We start from the raw sequence: 20534 nt of genomic DNA, 5'->3' as shown, positions 1-20534 counted from the left end.
TAGGTGGAATCTTACTCTTCTTTTTTTCTTTGTCTTTCTTTTTACCTTTGTGGTAAATTTGAGAGAATAAAAGGGTTGGAAAGCAGTATATTTTGCCTATAAACCTCACCACTTTCTTAAACTAGTCATCATCGCCCAGAGCATTTGCTGGAGCTAGTAGAATCCTGAAAGAACTGTTTGCTAATATTGCTAAAAAGTAAGTAAAATTTATAAACAATATTTTAAATAAAATGTAATCTTCAGTAATTTATAAACATATCAGAGACAGTTTCTTAGGTATTTTTATCTTCTCAATGCATGAGATAAAGTAAATGTTCAATACTGAACAAAATTGGATACATGGATTAACGAATGAAGAAGCTAAAACGTGTGTGTGTGTGTGTGTGTGTGTGTGTGTGTGTGTGTGTGTGTGTGTTGCATAGTACAGAGTTCCTATTTAGGTAACAAGAAAGTTTTCTCACTCATCGTATCCAGATTTGATTTATTATGATAACGTACTTATGAATTTAATACCTAAGGGAATGAATATTCACTTCAGGGCACCAAAGTTGATATCAATTATATTTGTATAACAGTTCAATTTTTATTAGTGATGTTTTTCCTAATGTACCTATGAAAATATTGTGACTTAACATGATATTTAGAACTAGTGAATACTCTAGTCAGCTTCCATTTCATTTTATTCCTTTAGGCAAGTCATCTTCCTGCTAATAGAAATATCAAACACAAGCAGAAGTGCTGCTTTCACTGTATATGTTTATTCTTACACTACCAACTGTAAATATTTTACCAGTCAGCATTCTTCAGAGAAACAGAAGGTATTCATAATGTCATATATAATTATATTATATAATATATATAAGACTACATATTAATCAGTTCATTCATTAATTAATTTTAAAGACTTGGCTCATGTAATTATGAGTGTTAAGTTCTGCATTCTTAGCACAGATTGGCAGGCTGGAAAATCAGGCAGAAGTTGATGCTGTAGTTTGAAGCAGTGTTTTTCTTCTCTTAGAAACTCCAGTTTTTGCTCTCAAAGCTTTCAGCTGATTAGGTGAGGTTCACCAACATTACTGAGGATAGTGTTGAATTAACTGTTTAATTAAGTAACTGCATACTATAGTCCAGTCAAGCTGATACATGAAAATAACCATCACAAACATCAGTGGAGAACACAGGTTGACATGTATCATCCAATATAAGAAAATGTCTATTTGCTTCTCTTAGCTTTTATATATTAAATTAAAATGTAAAAAGTATCATAAATAAACCTATATTAAATGTAAGTATATTCATTTCATTTTATTTTATTTTTTTAATGTTTATTTATTTTTGAGGGAGACAGAGAACAAGTGTGAAAGGGGCAGAAAGAGAAGGAGACACAGAATCCAATGCAGGCTCCAGGCTCTGAGCTGTCAGCACAGAGCCTGACATGGGGCTCCAACTCATGACATGACCTAAGCTGAAGTCGAATGCTTAACCAACTGAGCCATCCAGGTACCCCTATTTATTTTTATTTTAGAGAGAGTGAGCCAGGGAGATAGATGAGCAGAGGGAGAGCAAGAATCTTAAACAAGCTCCGTGCTCAGCACGTAGCTTGATGCAGGCCTCAATCCCACAACCCTGGGATCATGACCTGACTCGAAATCAAGAGTTGGATGCTCAACCCCCTGACCACCCAGATGCCCCTAAGTATATTCATTTAAATGACCCTTGATTTCTCAGGCAGGGAAGGTCATGATTTTTTTTCTTTTCCAAATGTTAGAGAGCAACCCAAAAGTCACTTTCTATATTCATAAATACAAACAGCAGTAGAACTGGGGAAGAAGCAACTAACCAAATGGAAATTCACAGTATAGTTTCTCTTAAATTGAAATGAAGCTGAGTAAATGGAAAAAAGATAATTCACAGAATATTCACAAAGGAGATTGAAACCAAATGGATGAACCATAAAGAACTTTTAACTTAAAAGTCTAGAATAAGGGTGGAAGTTTGCTGCTTCTCTCGTCCTTGATATGCAGCTAGATCAGCACCAAACCATTTGCACACCTAGAAAACTGAGGACTAACACAACAGTCTACGTAACTTGAGCCACAGAACTTGGTAGGTACGTGGCACTGAGAGGTGAACTGGGGGAGAGAGAAGCCGTGGAGGATAGGGAGCTGTTTTTGTCGTGGAGAGAAGATAGAGATGGCGGGGGGGGGGGGGGGAGAGTATAGGAAAAACACTCCACCCAAAAGCAGCTGGAAAGAAAGAGGAAGAGGGGAAACACCCACAAGAAACTGAACAAGAAAGGGAGAAAGAAAAAAGGAGAAAGGAGAGAATTTCAATATCATGAAGACTCTATAAACAGGAGAGGACAGAGTAGGAAACTCCACAGCTCCATATCTGGCAGGGCTCTGGTGGGAAGAATCCCTAAGAGCAGACAGTGGGGTCCAAGGGGCCTGAGGGCCACACGGGTAGAGGAGGCTCCCCTGCTGGAAGGGCATCTGGTAGGGGCCATGCAGCCTCCCTACACATGAAGGTCCCAGCAGACCCAAGATGGCAGCCACATTTGCTGGTGTTGAAACAAGGTCCCTAGGGTGCTATGACGCCTGCTGCTACAGGATCATGCGAAATTTTTCTGGGCTGGGCTTACTCCTGGCTGCAGTCAGTCTCTAGGCCTCTGCAGTGGCAAGGTTGTGTGAGTGTCCCTGGGGGCAGGCCAGCACTGGCCATTGTCCCCCAAGACTCTCCCCAGAAGGTTGGAGTGGATTCAAGCTGCAGAGACCTCAGAAATGAGGGGTTTGGAAATGCAGGCATTAGACCAATTAGAGAAAAGCATACAGATTTATATGTTTTCTGGGACAAGGGAGTTCTCATAAAGGAATGAAGTCCCCCCCAAATGGCAAACCCTGCATACTTTTATACTGGTTTGAATAAAGAGAGGCAACTGTGGAAGAGTAACTAAACTAAGAATGTGGAGAGGCTAAAGGAAGAGAAGAGTTTTCTGTGGTTTTTTTTGAGAAGAATTATTTTAACACGGTCTGTTTGGATCTGTTCTCTTAGCTTTAATTCCCTAGCGAAGGATGTTTCTTTCCTCCTAGTATAGGGAAGGCATCTTTCGCAATGGGGTTTTATCTCCTGTTTTCAGGGCGAAAAGGAGAAATTAGAATACTCTTCATATATCTGTTGTTTTTCAAGTGCCTTTACCACAAAATAATCTTAATGCCAAAGTGATATATTTTGGGGTGGCATATTCTACTACCCTTGACTTTTAGGGAGAATTTTACTGGAGGCAGAGTACTAGGTTCATGGGCTGTTTCTTTGATTACTTTAAGTATGTTGTTTACTCTCTTCTTGCTTGAATGGTTTCTGAAGAGAAATATCTTATTTTTATCCTTTTTCCTTTAGATGTAAGATTATTTTTTCCTTCTGGCTTCTTCAGGTTTTCTCTCTTTCTTTGAATTTCTGAAGTTTGAATATGATATGCTTAGGTGTAGAGTTTTTGGTATTTATCATGATTGCTGTTCTTTAAGCTTCCTCAATTTTGAAAAATTCTCAGCCATTAGTACTTCAGATACTATTCTGTTCCTCTCTCTGCTTTTCTTTTGGCATCCCCTTGGTGTGCATGTTACACCTTTTGTACTTGGCCCACAGTGCTTAGATATTCTGTTCCTTTTTTTTTACTCTTTTTCTTTTGCTTTTCAGTTAGGGAAGTTTCTACTGATATATCTTGACATATCTTCAAGCTCACTGATTCTTTCCTTAGCCATGTCCAGTCTTCTGATGAACCCATCGAAGTCATTTTTCATAACTGTTATTATGTTTACAATACCTACCATTTCTGTTTATTCTTTCTAAAAGTTTCCATCTCTCTGCTTACCTTACCCATCTTTTCTGCCATTTTCTTTCACTAAACTCTTAGCGTATTAATCCTATTCCAAGTTCCTAGTCTGAAAATTCCAAAATCTCTGCATATCCAGTTTGGCTGTGTCTCTTCACACTCTACTGTTTGTTTGCCTTTTAATATACCTTGTAATTTTTTGTTGAAAGCTAGAAAGTATCAGATAAAAGAAACTGAGGCAAATAGGCCTTAACATGAGGTTTTATGATATCTGTCTTCCTCTGCCTGACTTATTTCACTTAGCATAATACCCTTCAGTCTCATTAAAGGAGTATGTTTTAAATGAAATGTACAATAACTTCTATGATGTATATCAGTAATATTAGCTGCGGAAATTAATTTTTCCCAATGAAACGTTATGTGGAACTCTACTTATTTACTGGGATCACATCCTTGATGCTCAATCAAAGATGTTGTTCTGACAATAGTTTTTCATTTATTCAATTCATTTGTTGAGTACCTACGATGTACCAGACACCATTTAAGATGTTGGGATATATTGGTCAACAAACTAATCAAAGACCCTTTATACCCACAGTATGTATGGATCCCAAATATAGATTGGGAACCAGGTTGCATTAAGGTCCCTGTGTTTGATGGATCAATTTAGAGCCCCCAGGAAGTTCGTAATGACATCTATGCTACCAATGTTGAGAAGTGTCATGAGCCTACAATGCTTATCTAGTGCTAGCACTACAATTTTTAAACTCCATTCATTTCTATCCAATTACTGAGATTTTAGAGTTTTTAAAATTACCCTGGGGTCTAGGAAAGCCTGTGGCAAGTCTTAAAAGTCTGGGCATGCTACACGTTATACAATGAATTGATGAAGGTAAGAAGTGTTCTTTGAGTTGCCTTTTTATTTTTTTAAGTGAAGAGTCTGCAATTTTTACAGACCTTCATCCTGTAGACAGCCATTGATTTTTTTTCCTTTTTTCTGCTCTCTATTCAAGAAAATAAAATAATACTTTTTTTATTTGTGTCTTCAGGAACTCTGTTACACAGCATGTGCAAGTAATATGACATAAATTATAAAGTTATAATTTCCTGAAACGACATAAAGTTAATAATATAAAAAGTAGTAACATAGGTAATGCTTTATAAGGGGAAATTTCATCTTTGAAACATTCCAAATTAATAGTTTTTTCAAAAGCATGCAAGGAAGAAAGTGTATTGACAAAGGGTGGCTGGTGATATTGTGAAACAGCGGTAAGTCATGAAAATGTTACAGAACATTAAGTGGTAGGAAATTGTCAAGAAAAATATAAGCCATTATAAAATCCTGATAATAGTAACTACATTTCTAATTCAAGACCACTTATAATGATCTATGTGGGGTAATGCGGGGACAACAGAGAAATAATCTTAGGACAGTGTTTTAAGTGTCTTGTCTCAAACAAAGACTTACAGGATAGTGGGTCCTTAGGAAGAATCAGAGATTTCTTAGCCTACAGTTCCACCTTAGGCAAGGAATACCTTGCGTATCTAAGGCTCCTAAATGGCTCCTCTGACTGTGACCCATTCTGTGATACTCCTTCTCTGTCCACTTGTTAATGGAACATCCGCAGAGAAAAAATAACTTTCACATTGGAAAAGGATTCCACCTTGGTGTCCACTTCTATATATTAATCTTAAGTACCTTCTATCCCATGATCTCGAAATGTTGTTCTGCAGAAGATAGAATTTTGTGTAAAGAATATGTGACTCCAGCCTTCTGTAGGAAGGGTATTATTCGAAGTACCAAGTATACATTCGCGCACATGTGCGTATACTTATCTATGTTATGTGTGATAAAGCTATGAAAAAAAACAGGGAAATCATTGACACTAGAATCAGGAAGATGATTATCCTTAGGTTGTAGTGAGGAGGATGAGATTTTGGTTAGCTTCATAGAGCTCTAAAGGAGAGCTTAACATCTATGTTTTAAACTGAGCAGTGGGCTTATGGATATTGATTTTACATATGATCTATTTCATTTTAAATTTGGAAAAAAAAGGAAGTCACACATAAGAAATGTTATATCATGAATGTCTGTTTATTTTAATGTTTATTTTTGAGACACAGAGAGACAGAGCGTGAGCAGGGGACAGGCAGAGAGAGAGGGAGACACAGAATCTGAAGCAGGCTCCAGGCTGCTCAAACACAGGACTCGAACCCACAAACTGTGAGATCATGACCTGAGCCGAAGTTGGATGCTTAACCAACTGAGCTACCCAGGCACCCCAAACATCCGGGTTTTTTAAAAATGGGATTTATCTATGGCACCAAGAGAGATTCTAATACTTTCTTGGAGCAACACTTTGATGGACAAAATGTCATAGTCTTTTTCATTTTTTTCCAGTCCGAAAGGATATAGTCCGCATCCCCCCCAGTTTAGATGTTGAAGTCAAAGACATTACTGACAGTTACGATGCCAACTGTTTTCTTCAGCTGTTATCTACACAAGAGCTCTTTGAGATGACCAGTAAAGAGTTCCCCATAGTGGCTGAAGTCATAGAGGCGCCTCAAGGAAACCAGCTGCCCAGAAGCATTTTACAGCCTGGGAAAACCATTGTGATCCACAAAAAGTACCAGGCACCTAGGATCTTAGCTTCAGAAATTCGAAGCAATTTTCCTAAAAGGCACTTCTTGATCCCCACTAGCTATAAAGGCAAATTCAAGCGGCGACCTCGGGAGTTCCCAACTGCCTATGACCTTGAGATAGCAAAGAACGAAAAGGAGCCTCTCCATGTGGTGGCCACCAAAGCCTTTCATTCCCCTTATGATGAGCTGTCATCTGTATCTGTCGGGGACCAGTTTCTAGTGCATCACTCACAGACGACTGAAGTCCTTTGTGAGGGAATCAAAAATGTGGTGAATGTTCTGGCCTGTAAAAAAATCTTCAAAAAATCTGATAAGACCACATTGCTCCCTTTGTACATGGAAGGAGGTTTTGTAGAGCTGATTCATGATAAGAAACAGTACCAGATTTCTGAGCTCTGTGCGCAGTTCCACTTGCCTTTCAACGTGAAGGTATCTGTGAGAGATCTTTCCATTGAAGAAGACATTTTGGCTGCTACACCAGGACTGCGGTTGGAGGAAGCCATCACAGACTCTTACCTACTCATAAGTGACTTTGCCAACCCCAAGGAGTGCTGGGAAATTCCTGTCAGCCGCTTAAATATGACTGTTCAGTTAGTTAATAGTTTTTCTAAGGACACAGGATCGTTTGTAGTCAGGACTCTGGTTGAAGAGATCACTGAAGAACAGTATTACATGATGCGAAGATATGAAAGCTCTTTCTCCCACCCCCCACCTCGCCCTCCCAAACATCCTTCAGTGGAGGAAACAAAGTTAACCTTGCTCACCTTGGCAGAAGACAGGGCTGTGGGTCTGCCTAAGTCTCCCAAGGTAAGGCCATGATTTTGTGACTTTTCCTCTTTAGCACTTTTCTTGAGGCAATTTATTTTAAATCTCTTCTGAGTTTGTTTTTTGCTTACTTTTCTTTCTTTCATGCCATATTTGAAATGAGGCTTTCTGATGCACAGTAGATGAATGAACATTAACAGAGCATAAGCTGTTGCAGCATTTTGTATTTTGATGCTTAACCAGTAAATGTGACAAGAAGTTTATATTGAATTAGAAATAACAAGGATGACATTTGGATATGATGACCCAAGTTGCCATCCCAACGAGTTTTGGTAATTAGGAATGTTTTATAAGGTGCCTCAGAACAGCACTTTTATTTTGAAAGTGCTGTTCCTTTTTTCTAGGTAGGGTTGTTTTAATACTTCATCCAGGAAATGAGCATACCATAAACTCGCTTCTTTGGGGGGCTTACCAATAGCATGGATCTATAACACATGTCTTCATTTTGTTTTATGTGCAGAAAGATGTAAAAATATCTTGGCAGAACTGTGTGTGAGCATACGAGCATCTGCCCACATTCTGCCTATCCGAGGATTGTAATCTTTAACAGTTCTATTGAAAAACGAAATCAATAAAATTGCAGACAGTGTGAGATAATTACAGAATCAACAACTCCATAACCATAGTAAAGATTTTGGGAAGGGTGGGGTTTCAGCTTCCTTTCTACTTGAAGTCTTTGCCTCTTGAAAACGGCGTGCGGAGTGCCTGGAAAGCACGTGCCCTGACCCCGTGGAGCGCAGGTCGTTTATGTGGCCGGCAGTGGTTCTGTGGTGTGTGCAAGAAGTGCGTTCTGGCCTGGCAGATGTTGTGCTAGCAGCTTGGGGAAACAAAGCAATGAGTAAAACAAAGAGAGATGCTGTGTTTACTCTCTATACTCAGGAATGATAGCAGCCTCAGGCTTCAAATATGTGGGTACGGAAATACTTCTAATTCTCCATTTCAAAGATTGCATTCTGAGTGTATGCTGGATAAATCCAATAAGAATCTTCAAACTCATCTTAAGAAAAAAGTAAAAGCAGCAGAAATTTCCTTTCCAGAAAAACAATCTTGAAAGAGTCATTCTAAATTAAAGCATTGTTTCCAAATAATGTTGATTAACAGGCTGCTATTAATGTGGAGAATGTATGGCTTTTCCTGTTTAATATATTTTTATTGCTGAATGGAATGGTGTGAGAGATGGAATGTTGGTCTCATTTTTAGGAAGCATAATAATCCCCCAGCCCCCTGATGCCCTCCCAAGATGTTCATGTCTAAGCCTCCAGGACCTATGAATATGTTGCATTCAGTAGCAAAAGATACTTTGCACATGTGCTGAAAATTAAGGACTTTGAGATGAGATTATTCTGTATTAACCACATAGGTCCAATTTAATCATGAGTTCCACTATTTGATAAGAATATCATTTCTCTGGGAAAAAAAAGAATATCATCTCCTTGTTTTGTTTCAATTTAACAAGTGTAGGGTTTTGGCACACATGCCCATCTGCTTGTTGAATCAATTCATTGGCTGCCACAACTACAGCCAAGATTGTTGGGAAAGGAAATGAGGACTGCTTGTCTCAAGTATAGACATGCTGGAACAGTTTGTGGAGATCTGAAGATGTCCAATACAATAAGAAAGGAAGGAGTCAAGAATCCTAAACTATTGGGAAGAATTCATAGAAAAAAATAGGTTAAAAGTTTTTAGAATGCCAGTTCACAGAATGTCAGATGGAAATGATGTGTTTTATAAGGAGAGAGCCTCAAAAAACAAGTTACACATAGGTTACTGACTCGGAAAACCCTCCAGACCCCCTCCTAAGTCTCTTCTTTATTCTCACACAACTGCCACACTCACAAATGACACCAGATATGTGGGGGTTTCTGACACGAACCAGTTTATTGACACCAACTGGGCAGCCTACAACTGAACTCGATTCTGACACTGTCTGCCCGAAGATGGCATCAGATCCCACATGTTAGGGGCTCAGTCCTGAAAGACTGCCCCCCACTTAAGATGCTAATTGCAGGTAATAGGCCCTCAGGTTACTTATGACTTCTGTCTGAGAGGGCTAGAAATTGGAGGTTCCCATAAGCTCTTCCTCGGGTGCAATGAATTCTCTAGTGTGGCTCAGAGAACTCAGAAATACTTAGGTTTATTAGTTTGTTAAGAGATGATAAAGGATACAGATGAACAGTCAGATGAGATATGCAGGGCAAGGTCTGGTAGGGTCCTGAACAAAGGAGCTTCTGTCCTGTATACTTGGAATATACCACCCTCTTGGTATGTGGATGTATCTGCTAACCTGGAAATTCTCCAAACCCCATACCTTTGGGATTTTTATGGAGGCGGCCTCACAGAGGGACAGTCACTTATTAACTCTACTTCCAGTCCCTCTCCCCTCTCTGGAAAAGCCCAAGCTTCTAATTATGTGGTGGTTCGTCTGGTGACCAGCCCCCATCCAGAAGCCCACTCAGGGTCACTTCACTAGAAAAAAATGTATATTCCTATCACCCAGGAAATTCCAGGGGATTTAGGAACTCTGTGTAAGGAACCTAAGATAGAGACCTATCTATATTTTCTGGTATCTCACAGTTACTAAAATAAAACTAATGTAATCTTTGACTATATCTTATGCCAGTTATGTGTAGAATATCAACTTAATAATTTCTAACTGCTTGTTCACTGGCCAGACCTTGCATGGATTCTTTTGTCTATTTCCGAGTCCCACTTCTGAAGAATTTGATTAATAAAATCAAATTAAATGTTGATGCCGGAGTCCAGCTCCAGCAGGTCCAGGGATCCGTGAAGGATGGATGGTGTCAGCAAAAAGTAGTGAGAGAGCCTCAGCTTCTTTGTGAATCACCAGGCAGGTATCTCTGCACTGACCTGAAAGTCAACTTCATTTATGGTAAAAAATGTATGGGGTACAAAACAGAGGTGGCATATGCCTTAGACAATGATTTCTGATGACAAATTTCTTTGGTATGTTCCCAGAACATAGATTGGTAAAAGTCTCCTGCATAATCTTTATCAATAGTGATTGATGTAGGTGATTTAGATGGTTATCATATCATATGCAATGTTTTTAGCATAGCAAAAGCAAAAGTTAGTTCTTTGTGAGCAGGGGTCAATAGCCTGTTTTCTTGAGGGAAAGTAAAACAGGTTTCTCATGAAGTGTAATATTTGCTCCTATAATCACAAAAGAAATTCCTATAATAAGTTCCTTCACAAGGTGCAATCAGCATATTTTAGGATAAGGGGACAAGTCACTCCGGATACCAGTCAACAAGGTGCCTTGGGAGTTGGTGCTCAAGCAAAAATAATTGAGTCGGGGTGGATATCGGTCACCATCTATTGGTGGGAGGCCTTGCAAACTTGCCTTAACTCACAAGGACTTTTCTCAACTTTTGTGAGTTCAGAAATGGCTTCCATCACATTGAGTTGTTTGTTAAGATGTTAAAAAGCCCAGGAGCCATTTTCATCTGACAAATGATTGAGGGAACCATTTGAATGGTTGAGTGATAGCCTATACTTGAATGACTTGGAACTAGATAATACTGTTGTATACATTTAAGGAGATACTCTGTGGCAAAGTTATTTTCTCTCTCTTTTTTTTAATGTTTATTTGTTTATTTTAAAAGAGAGAGAGAGCTCACAGGCTAGCATATGCATGCAAGTGGGGGAAGGGAGAGAGAGGGAGAAAGAGAATCCCAAGCAAGCTCCATGCTCAGCACAGAGCCAGATGAGGGACTCCATTTCACATCCAGGAGATCATGACTTGAGCCAAAATCAGAAGTCCGATGCTCAACACACTGAGCCACCCAGGCACCAGCATTCTTATTTTTTATCACAACATTGGTTGTGAATTAAAGCAACTTTGGTGTGATAGGTTGGAACAGATTCCTTGTCTCAGAAAAGGTGAAAGCAGAAGCTAGGAAACCTCAGGTCAGTGATATTATCAGGACACTTCCTCTTGGTTGAAAATTTATCAGTCAGTTGAAAAGGATCTATAATTCTTTGTTTATAATTAGTTTCATCAATGCTGAATTCTTGCAGGTAGAACGCTGTGTCCAGTGGGTAGATAAAAAAATGATATTTTCTCTGAAATCACTGTAAAATGTCAGGGAATGCTATAATTTACCTGTGCTCAGACCTACTGACCTCCTTTTCAACAATTTTTTTTCACCACGAAGATAAGGATCTGCTTAGTGGATCATTTTTGGAATATAAACAGAAGCTCTGTCAGTTTCTGCATAATCTACTTGAAAAGTCTTGCAACCAACTATTTCTTATCATCAGAGTGTCATCCTTTCATATACTTCTTTTATGTTTCTTCTGATATCTACATTAAAGCCCTTCTCTCTATGTATGGTTTTAGAAGTGATTAGTTAGAACACTTTTTATATTCCACAGACAGGAAGCAGCCATTGAAAATAAGCCTCTAAGATTTCGAATTGCATATGGAATATTGCTTCAAACTCAGAGAACAATTTGCAAGGGCTATTCAGAGTTTAAATATTCAAACTCACTTAACTCATTAAAATACCTTATTATATATGTAGAGAAGAGTAAAATTCCTGATTATGTAACTTTACTTATGCCTTCCCAGTGGGTCATTAATTTTACTAGATCATTTCTTGCGCTATTAATCAACAGGACAGACACATGTTCCGTCTAAGAGTACAGATACCCACAGTCAGAAATGAACTCTACATGTTCATCTAAGAAAGCTAGAAATGAAAAATATATGAAGATGGGTTACAGAAACTAGAATAAATAGAACTGTTTTCTAGGGTCGGATTGCAACTGTTCTTTACCTTTAGCAATGCTTAAAATAAGAATTGTAGTAGCACTTTGAGAACTGTGGCATGGATATGAGCAGGGCAGGTGGGCCGTGTGTGTGTAGGGGGTAGATATCAACAGAGATGACAGAACATCTCAAGGCCTATAAAATTTTGCACTGAAGGACCTAATTGTTGTTTTGAAAATGTGATAGCTGTTAGGGAGAATAATGTATGGGGTCTAAACAAAGGGAGAGAATATACCAAGTGACCCCTCAAAATTCCTTTTAGGCTGATGACAGTTGTATACATAGTATCTTTAAGATCTTTGCACTCTGATTCTTAATGAGATGAGAACAATATTATAAAATGACTAAATAGATGTATGGGCTTAAAATTCTTTTCGAAATAGAAATGTTCTGGGGCAGACTCTCCTTTCCTGAGGGTTAGTTCCCATGTCAGAAGTAGTTTCGGATAGTTTGAAAGAGCATGTACTCACTGGGGTTTTTGCCTGTCCTGGATATATATGGCTATGACTGCTGAGTGCCACATAGGAGAAATGTAACTTCTGTATTCTGATGAAAGGGCCTATAACCACATAGAAAAACAAACCTTTGGTTGAAAGATGAGATATTCCACTCCTTCCGAGGCTGCACCTGGACCAGAAATCTTGCATTTCACTAACTCTGTTTGGCCATTTGATGCCCAAGTGTCCACTTTGCTGCCGGAATTTCTAGATTTCTGTCAGACAAGAACACCCACAGGAGACATTAAGGCAAAGAGCAAGGGAGGCAGTAATGGCAAGGTAGAGTGAATTGAGCAGAAAACAAACCCTGTACCAGAATTAGAGTGAGAGCTGAAAAAGGCAGAGGGAAGCAATAGTTACTGGGAGGTGCAGAGAGAACACTTCACCAGCTGCTGCTGGGTGTTAAAACTCACTTCTGATCTGATGCCACAGTTAGCGACTGAAAAGCTGTTAAAGAAACCATGCTCCTAGGGTAAATCTAGATCGTTAGAAAATAGTATTATATCCCCTTTTTTTATTTTTGTTAACGTGATGTGGTGTAAAGACATTAAGAATGTTTGGATCTGTAACCAACTCTGCACTTTGGAAGACTGCTATATATCTGCTTCTGGTGTGTTCTCTTGGTCTAACAGAGAGGCTGTTAAGTCTGTTTCCCTGAGAATAGGGAAAAGTAATGTTTTAGCAGTCTTCAGAGACCAAAGGCAAAGATGAAAGAGAACATGGACATAATGAAACCCCGAGAGTTTAAATCTGAGAAATAAGAAAGATACAGGGAGCTTATGATCTTCTTTTAAAAAGTTGACAAATTGGGGGCGATGGGTGGCTCAGTCGGTTAAGCGTCTGACTTCAGCTCAGGTCATGATCTCACTGTTTGTGAGTTTAAACCCCATGTCAGGCTCTGTGCTGACAGTTTAGAGTCTGCCTCTGATTCTGTGTCTCCCTCTCTCTCTGTCCCATCTCTTGCTCATGTTCTGTCTTCTGTCTCTCTCAAAAAATAAACATTAAAAAAATTTTTTAAAAATAAAAAGTTGCCAAAAGTGGCATATTTTTAGCAGATATTTGAGCTGTCTTCAGGGTTGAGACACATACAGATTAATGTGATTTGTATGGTCATACACCATGGTTTTTGAGTTGTCCAAGGTCTGGAGCCTGTAAACAGCCCAATGGAGTAGGAGCAAGTGAAAAAGGTAGGAGGGGAGGGAATAGGATGAATAATGGAAGTGCTGAGTTGAAAATTAGCCAAACTCAAGTTCCAGCTGAATTCTTGCAGGTAGAACGCTGTGTCCAGTGGGAAGTGTGGAATAGTTTTAAGTTCTTTTTGTGCTTTTGGAAGTGGGAGAGTAAACAGAACTCTTAAATTTTTCCTCTGGCATAGCATGTACTATATTAATACTTCTAGCTGGAGAGCCAAAGAATGGTTTAAATGACTATTAAATGAAAACAATTGGCTAAAGTCAGAAATTAAGAGACATGGCCTCATTTTAGGGAAATTTCAATCAAAATGAATGTTATCTGACTAATAATAAAATATTCATTTTCTCTAGCGTGTTTATGTCCAAAGAACACTGTTTCCTTCTGGGAGACTAAAGTGTACTCCTACTCAGAAATACTTGAATTAACCAAAATTTTGGCCCTCTTTGAGTTTCCAGCTAACAATGTTCTCACCAGGCAAGTGAGGAAAGGTTAATGAAAAACATTAGTTAATACTGTTGCTTGCCTCCCTCTCCCATCTGTGGAGTGAAAAACTAAAACTAAAATATCCCACCAAATTATCACATTTTCGGTATTAGTGATTATTGCTTTTTAGCTGCAAAAAAAAAAATCATTTAAAAAAATGTGTCTAGAGGCACCTGGATAGCTAAGTTAGTTGAGTCTCTGACTTCGGCTCAGGTCATGGTCTCACAGCTCGTGAGTTCGAGTCCTGTGTCAGGCTCTGTGCTGACAACTCAAAGCCTGGAGCCTGCTTCGGATTCTGTGTCTCCCTCTCTCTTTGCCCTCCCCCCCCTCAAAATATAAATAAACATTAAAAAAAGAAAAAATGTATTTATTTTCCCAGTGGATTGGCAAAATGAATGAATGAAATTTGTAGTAAATCATTTCACATTAGATTTCCGGCTTTTTTGAAGATTAGGAGGGATTTTTTTTAAGGTGTTCATAACCTAGAAATCCTCATTTAGAAATGACCAGCTCTAATGGAAGAATCAGTAATTTGGAATGTTCAGTGTATAGTATGTATAAAGTAAGAGCACTTGAATAGCCAACTTCTATTATCCTATAGGGATTCATTGATTCATTGAGTTGAGTGTGGGCTCACTAGATATTTAAGTTCCATTCTTTGAGCTCACTACCTTCAATTCTGTGTCTTAAATTTTCAAAAAAATCCAAAGAGTAGTTGGACAAATCTAGAGAAGGTAAGTTAGCTAGCTTTGCAGTTTCAAAAACTGATTTATCTGAGTTTTCCATTACTATATCAGTTCTGAATTTATTTTAGAATAAAAACCTTACCTAGAAATAAATTGATAAGACATAAGCTATATATTTGAGCAAATCAGTTTTGCTACAAGTCACAGTTTCTCGCAAGTGAGCCATTACTTTTAATCTTTTGGTGGTGTTTCCAGGCTTGTATAAATGAAAACATTTATGTTTTGCTTCCCAAACTAAATTCCTGGGTAAATGTTAGGATAGAAAATGAGCATAAAAGTGCTGTGAAAGCATTCGTAGGGATAGGCTTCCAAAAATCATTATTTTTTTATTTGAAACGTAGATAACTTAAGAAAAATATTTATCTCAATAATAGAAGAGTAGTAAGTAAAAATGAACATAGAGTTTAAGAGAGTGGAGAGTCCATAAAAACGCTAAAAATTCAAAGAGAAAGAAATGATCGATACTAAGGCATTATTTAAAGACAGACTCTCAGCCAGCCTATTAGAGCACTAATTTTTTTTATCATACTTCATTTAGAATATGATCATGATGTCTTAGAAAACCTCCACCCAGTACTTAATTATCAATATACACTTCTACTAGAACAAGTGGCTTTTAGCTATTTTGTAAGACATGCCATTGTTTAAGATACTCACCATGAACCAATTACCTAGCTAATTTAAAATCTGATAAGGAGAGAAAAAAATTAGAGAAAATCCTATAAGATCAGAAGGCCACTGACCACAAAATTAGCCAAATGGAACAAATATAAATATATCAGAGACCACAAGAATTGTATAATAAGTCTATTGTTATTTGCATAGACACAGAATTGAAAAGGACTGATTATAAAATTGTGGAGTTACACAATATATAAAAAGCAAGAAATTCTTGTTCTCCTGGGATAAGAGATAAGAATGTGATTTTAACTTCTGGTGTTAAGCTTATTTAGATAACTCAGCTTTATATAACATTTGTTCTTAATGAAAATTTATTGTTGCTTCCAAATGGTCTCCAAACCTTAACTAATGTTTATAAAGAACATGGTTAGTAATTGTGAAATAGTATAAAACACAGAGTCATATCAATTGTGTTATCCAAGGATGGAAAATGCCCTACCCAAAATACTTTTCTCTTCATTGTCTCTTGAGCTGGAATCATTTCTATATTTTTCTACTCACACCAGGCTCTTCTAGAGCCAAATTCTCTCTCACAGGGCTGTCGAGCATCCTGTGTCCAATAAAATATCATAAGTTCTATGATCAGAACTGCTCAGTATTCTGTAATTAAAATATACTTGCCCATCACTGAACTTTTCCTCTGTTTCTAGCATTATGCTAGGCACTTACATGTATTGCTATCTTATTTAATTCCTCACACAGCTTCATGAAATGGGTGCTAATATTATCCCTATTTTTCAGATGAGGTAATTGAGGCTGAGGTCATATGTCCTGATTATCAGTGGTACTCAGGTTGGCAGATTTTGCGGTCAATCCTTAGTCTTCATGTTATTTTTATTTTCATTTCTGGTATAGTTAATGTACAGTGTTAGTTTCAGGTGTGCAATATAGTGACTCAACAATTCCTTACATCTCCCAGGGCTCACCAAGACAAGTGCGTTCCTTAATCCACTTCTCCTATTTCACTCACCCCCTCCCACCCACTTCCCCTCTGTTAACCATCAGTTTGTTTTCTATGGTTAAGAATCTGTTTCTAGGCCTCTCTCTCTCTCTCTCTTTTTTTTCCTTTGCTCATTTCTTTCTGTTTCTTAAATTCAATTATGAATGAAATCATACTGTATTTGTCTTTCTCTGAGTGCCTTATTTTGCTTCGTATTATACTCTCAGCCTCCGTCCATACCATTGCAAATGCCAAGAGTCTTCTTTTATGACTGAATAATATTCCATATATATAAAGAATATATATATACATATATATGCATATATATATATATATATACCACCCCTTCTTTATCCATTCATCTATCAGTGGATGCTTGGACTACTTCCATAATTTGGCTTTTGTAAATAATGTTGCTGTTAACATAGGGGTGGATGTATCCCTTTGAATTAGTATTTTTTTGGCAAATAGCCAGTTACTGGATCGTGGGGTAGTTCGCGTTTTTAAAGTTTGTTTGTTTGTTTGCTTATTTTGAGAGAGAGAGAGAGCATGTGGGGAGGAGCAGAGAGAGAGGAGGAGAAAGAGAATCCCAAACATGCTTTGTACTTCAGCACACGGATCCTGATGCAGGGTTTTGAACCCACGAACCCATGAGATCATGACCTGAGCTGAAATCAAGAGTTGGAAGCTTAACCAACTGAGCCACCCAGGTGCCCCACAGTAGTGCTATTTTTAACTTTTTGAGGAAACTCCGTATTGTTTTCTATAGTGGCTGCACCAGTTTGAATTCCCATCAGCAGTGCATGAGGGTTCCTTTTCTTCCACATCCTTGCCAGTACTTGTTGTTTCTTGTGTTTTTGATGTTAGTCATTCTGACAGCTATGAGGTGGTATCTAATTGTAGTTTTGATTTGCATTTCCCTGATGATGAATGATGTTGAACATCTTTTCATGCGTTTTTTGGCCACCTGTATGTCCTATGGAAAAATGTCTGTTTATGTCTTCTGCCACTTTTAATTTGATTGTTTTTTTGGGGTGTTGTGTCATATAAGTTCCTTTAGAGGGAACACACCCCAATATAAAAAAGGCCATATATGAAACACCCACAGCTAACATCATACTCAATGGGGGGAAACTGAGAGCTTTTCCTCCATGGTCAGGAACAAGACAAGGATGTCCACTCTCTCCACTTTTATTCAACATAATACTGGAAGTCCTAGCAATCAGACAACAGCAAAAATATAAACAAAGAATCCAATTTGATAAGAAAGAAGTAAAACTTTCACTATTTGCAGATAACATGATACTATACATATAAACCCCAAAGACTCCACCAAAAAACTACTAGAATTGATAAATTCAGTAAAGGTGCAGTATGCAAAATCAATGTGAAGAAATCTGTTGCATTTGTATACACTAATAATGAAGCAACAAAAAGAGAAATCAAGGACTCAATCTCATTTACAATCATACCAAAACCAATATGATACCTAGGAAAAACTTAACCAAAGAGATGAAAGATGTCTTTGCATTTTTGCACAAAACTAGAACAAATAGTCCTAAAATTTATATGGAACTACAAATGATGACAAATAGCCAAAAGCAGTCTTGAAAAAGAAAGCAAAGTTGGCGGGATCGCAATTTCAGACTTTAACTTATATTACAAAGCTGTATTAATCAAAACAGTATGAACCTGGTGCAAAAGTAGACACAAAAATCAATAGAATAGAATAGAAGAATAGAATAGAAAACCCAGAAATAAATCGACAATTATATGGCCAATGAATGTTCAATATGGAAGGAATGAATATACAATAGGAAAAAGTCTCTTCAGCAATTGGCGTTGGGGAAAGCAGTCAGCTACCTGCAGAAAAATGAAACTAGACCACTTTTTTACACCATACATACAAATAATATGGATTAAAGACTTAAACGTGAGACATAAAAGCATAAAAATCCTAGAAGAAGGCCAGGCAGTAGTGTCTCTGACATTGGCCATAGCAACATTTTTCTAGATATGTGTCCCAAAGCAAGGGAAATAGAAGCAAAAATAAACTATTAGGACCACATCAAAATAAAAGATTTCTACACAGCGAAGGAAACAATCAATAAAACTAAAAGGCAACCTCCTGAATGGGAAAAGAATTTGCAAATGACATACCTGATAAAGGGCTGATATCCAAAGTCCTTATATTATTTGAATACTAGTTGAACACCCCCTCTTTTCTGAAATATTTTTCTTTACCTTCTGGAACATGGTGGTTTTCTTATACTGTTCTGATTGAATTTCCTTCTGAATTTCTGACTGGCCCTCCCTCTGGTCTCCCTTAACTGTAAGTGTTTGAGTGCTTTAGAGCTTAATCCTCAGTATCTTCTCTGTCCACACTCACTCTCCATATGCACACTCATCTGTACTCACAAATTCCTTATTTTGTACCTATAAAATGGCTCTCAGGAAAATCAGTCATGTGTATGGATTTATGAAGAAAAACAACTGGAAATGATCTCATATTTTTTTCTTTAAAATCTACTTTTATGTGCTCAGATGTCATCTTCTAAAGAAAGTTCCATTTTTAAGAGATGGTAGCCTGTGATGTTGTGTCTGGTCTGTTGCAATTATCAGAGGTCAGGGAAGTGATCGGGTGAGGGCAGACCCTTTCTTCTGATGTTATTCTTATAAGTGTAGGCTTGTCAGGGTTAGGATTTTTTTTAACTTTATTTATTTATTTTGAGAGAGACAGAGTGGGCATGCACAAGCAGGGGAGGAGCAGAGAGAATCCCAAGTAGGCTTTGCACTTTCGGGGCAGAGGGGCTCCACTTGCCGTGAGATCATGACCTGAGCTGAAATTGAGTCAGAAGCTTAACAGACTGAGCCACCCAGGTGCCCCTGTCATGCTTAGGATTTTTTTTTTTAATGATCCAGTGATGACAAAAAGCTGGAAAGTACCTTAAACTATGTGAGAGATGTTAGAATTTTAGGGAAGACCTAAGGCCATTCCTGGCATCAGCAGAGAGCTTTTTTAGTAAAGTTTCTGTTTTTGCTGAAATAAACTTAAAAAGCTGGACTTCAGATTAGGACTAGAACTAGAAACTTTGGAATTCCACATCAAGTAGGTGATACCATAAGATTCAGAAAGACTGTCAAGCCTTTTTTTTCATCAAGGGAAATATGAAACTAATGAAGAAACGAGAACTAATAAGGATCAATATGTTAAAGAACTCAGAATAATGGACCCATTCTTAATAAGCCAAGAAAAATACAGAGTATATTACTGCTACACAGAGGAAAACTACAATTATATAATTGCAATAAAATATTGAGAAGATTTAAAAACCTATTGTTTGCATGTCTTTAAATATTACTTTAATTGTATATTGCATGTTAAATGCTTTTAAATTATTTATATCTATAATTATTTTAAAATAGTAAAATAATGATTATTATTATAATTGTTTACACTTATTTTAGCCCCATAGGTGTAAAATCTTAATTGCATGCCATTTGCTGTGATAAGCACTAGAGACACATTAGGAGAATGAATTACAAGTATCTAAGCTCAGGAGACTTTTGTCTAATGGAATAGACAAAGGAAAACAATTTCAGTGTGAGAACTCAAGGGAAGAACGCTATTCGTTGGAGATTCCAGGGGTTTGGTAGACTATTTATTATGATCTATCAAAAATTAGGATTGAGATCAGTAATGTCCAGATTGAAGTATATCAGTTTATTTTATTTTTTTAGTTTATTGTCAAATTTGTTTACATAAAACACCCAGTGCTCTTCCCCATAAGTGCCCTCCTCCATCACCACCACCTCTTTTCTCCCCTCCCCCTTCCCCTTCAACTCTCAGTTCATTTTCAGCATTCAATAGTCTCTCAAGTTCTGCGTCCCTCTCTCTCCCCAA

The 20534-nt window shown here is 37.7% G+C and overlaps 1 protein-coding gene across 2 annotated transcripts in view; it reads left to right on the top strand.

Moving 5' to 3' along the window:
* THEMIS (thymocyte selection associated) overlaps window positions 1-20534 on the top strand; it is a 172808-nt gene that overhangs the window by 79917 nt on the left and 72357 nt on the right. For both annotated transcript variants that reach the window (XM_029945416.1, XM_029945415.1), the window contains one exon: window positions 6231-7279. In XM_029945416.1, coding sequence (XP_029801276.1) covers window positions 6231-7279 — 1049 coding nt within the window. The remainder of the gene's footprint in view (window positions 1-6230; window positions 7280-20534) is intronic.

Source organism: Suricata suricatta, chromosome 7 (genome assembly GCF_006229205.1).
Source record: "Suricata suricatta isolate VVHF042 chromosome 7, meerkat_22Aug2017_6uvM2_HiC, whole genome shotgun sequence".
Lineage (NCBI taxonomy): Eukaryota > Metazoa > Chordata > Mammalia > Carnivora > Herpestidae > Suricata > Suricata suricatta.
This window is presented reverse-complemented; position numbering and strand designations above follow the sequence as displayed.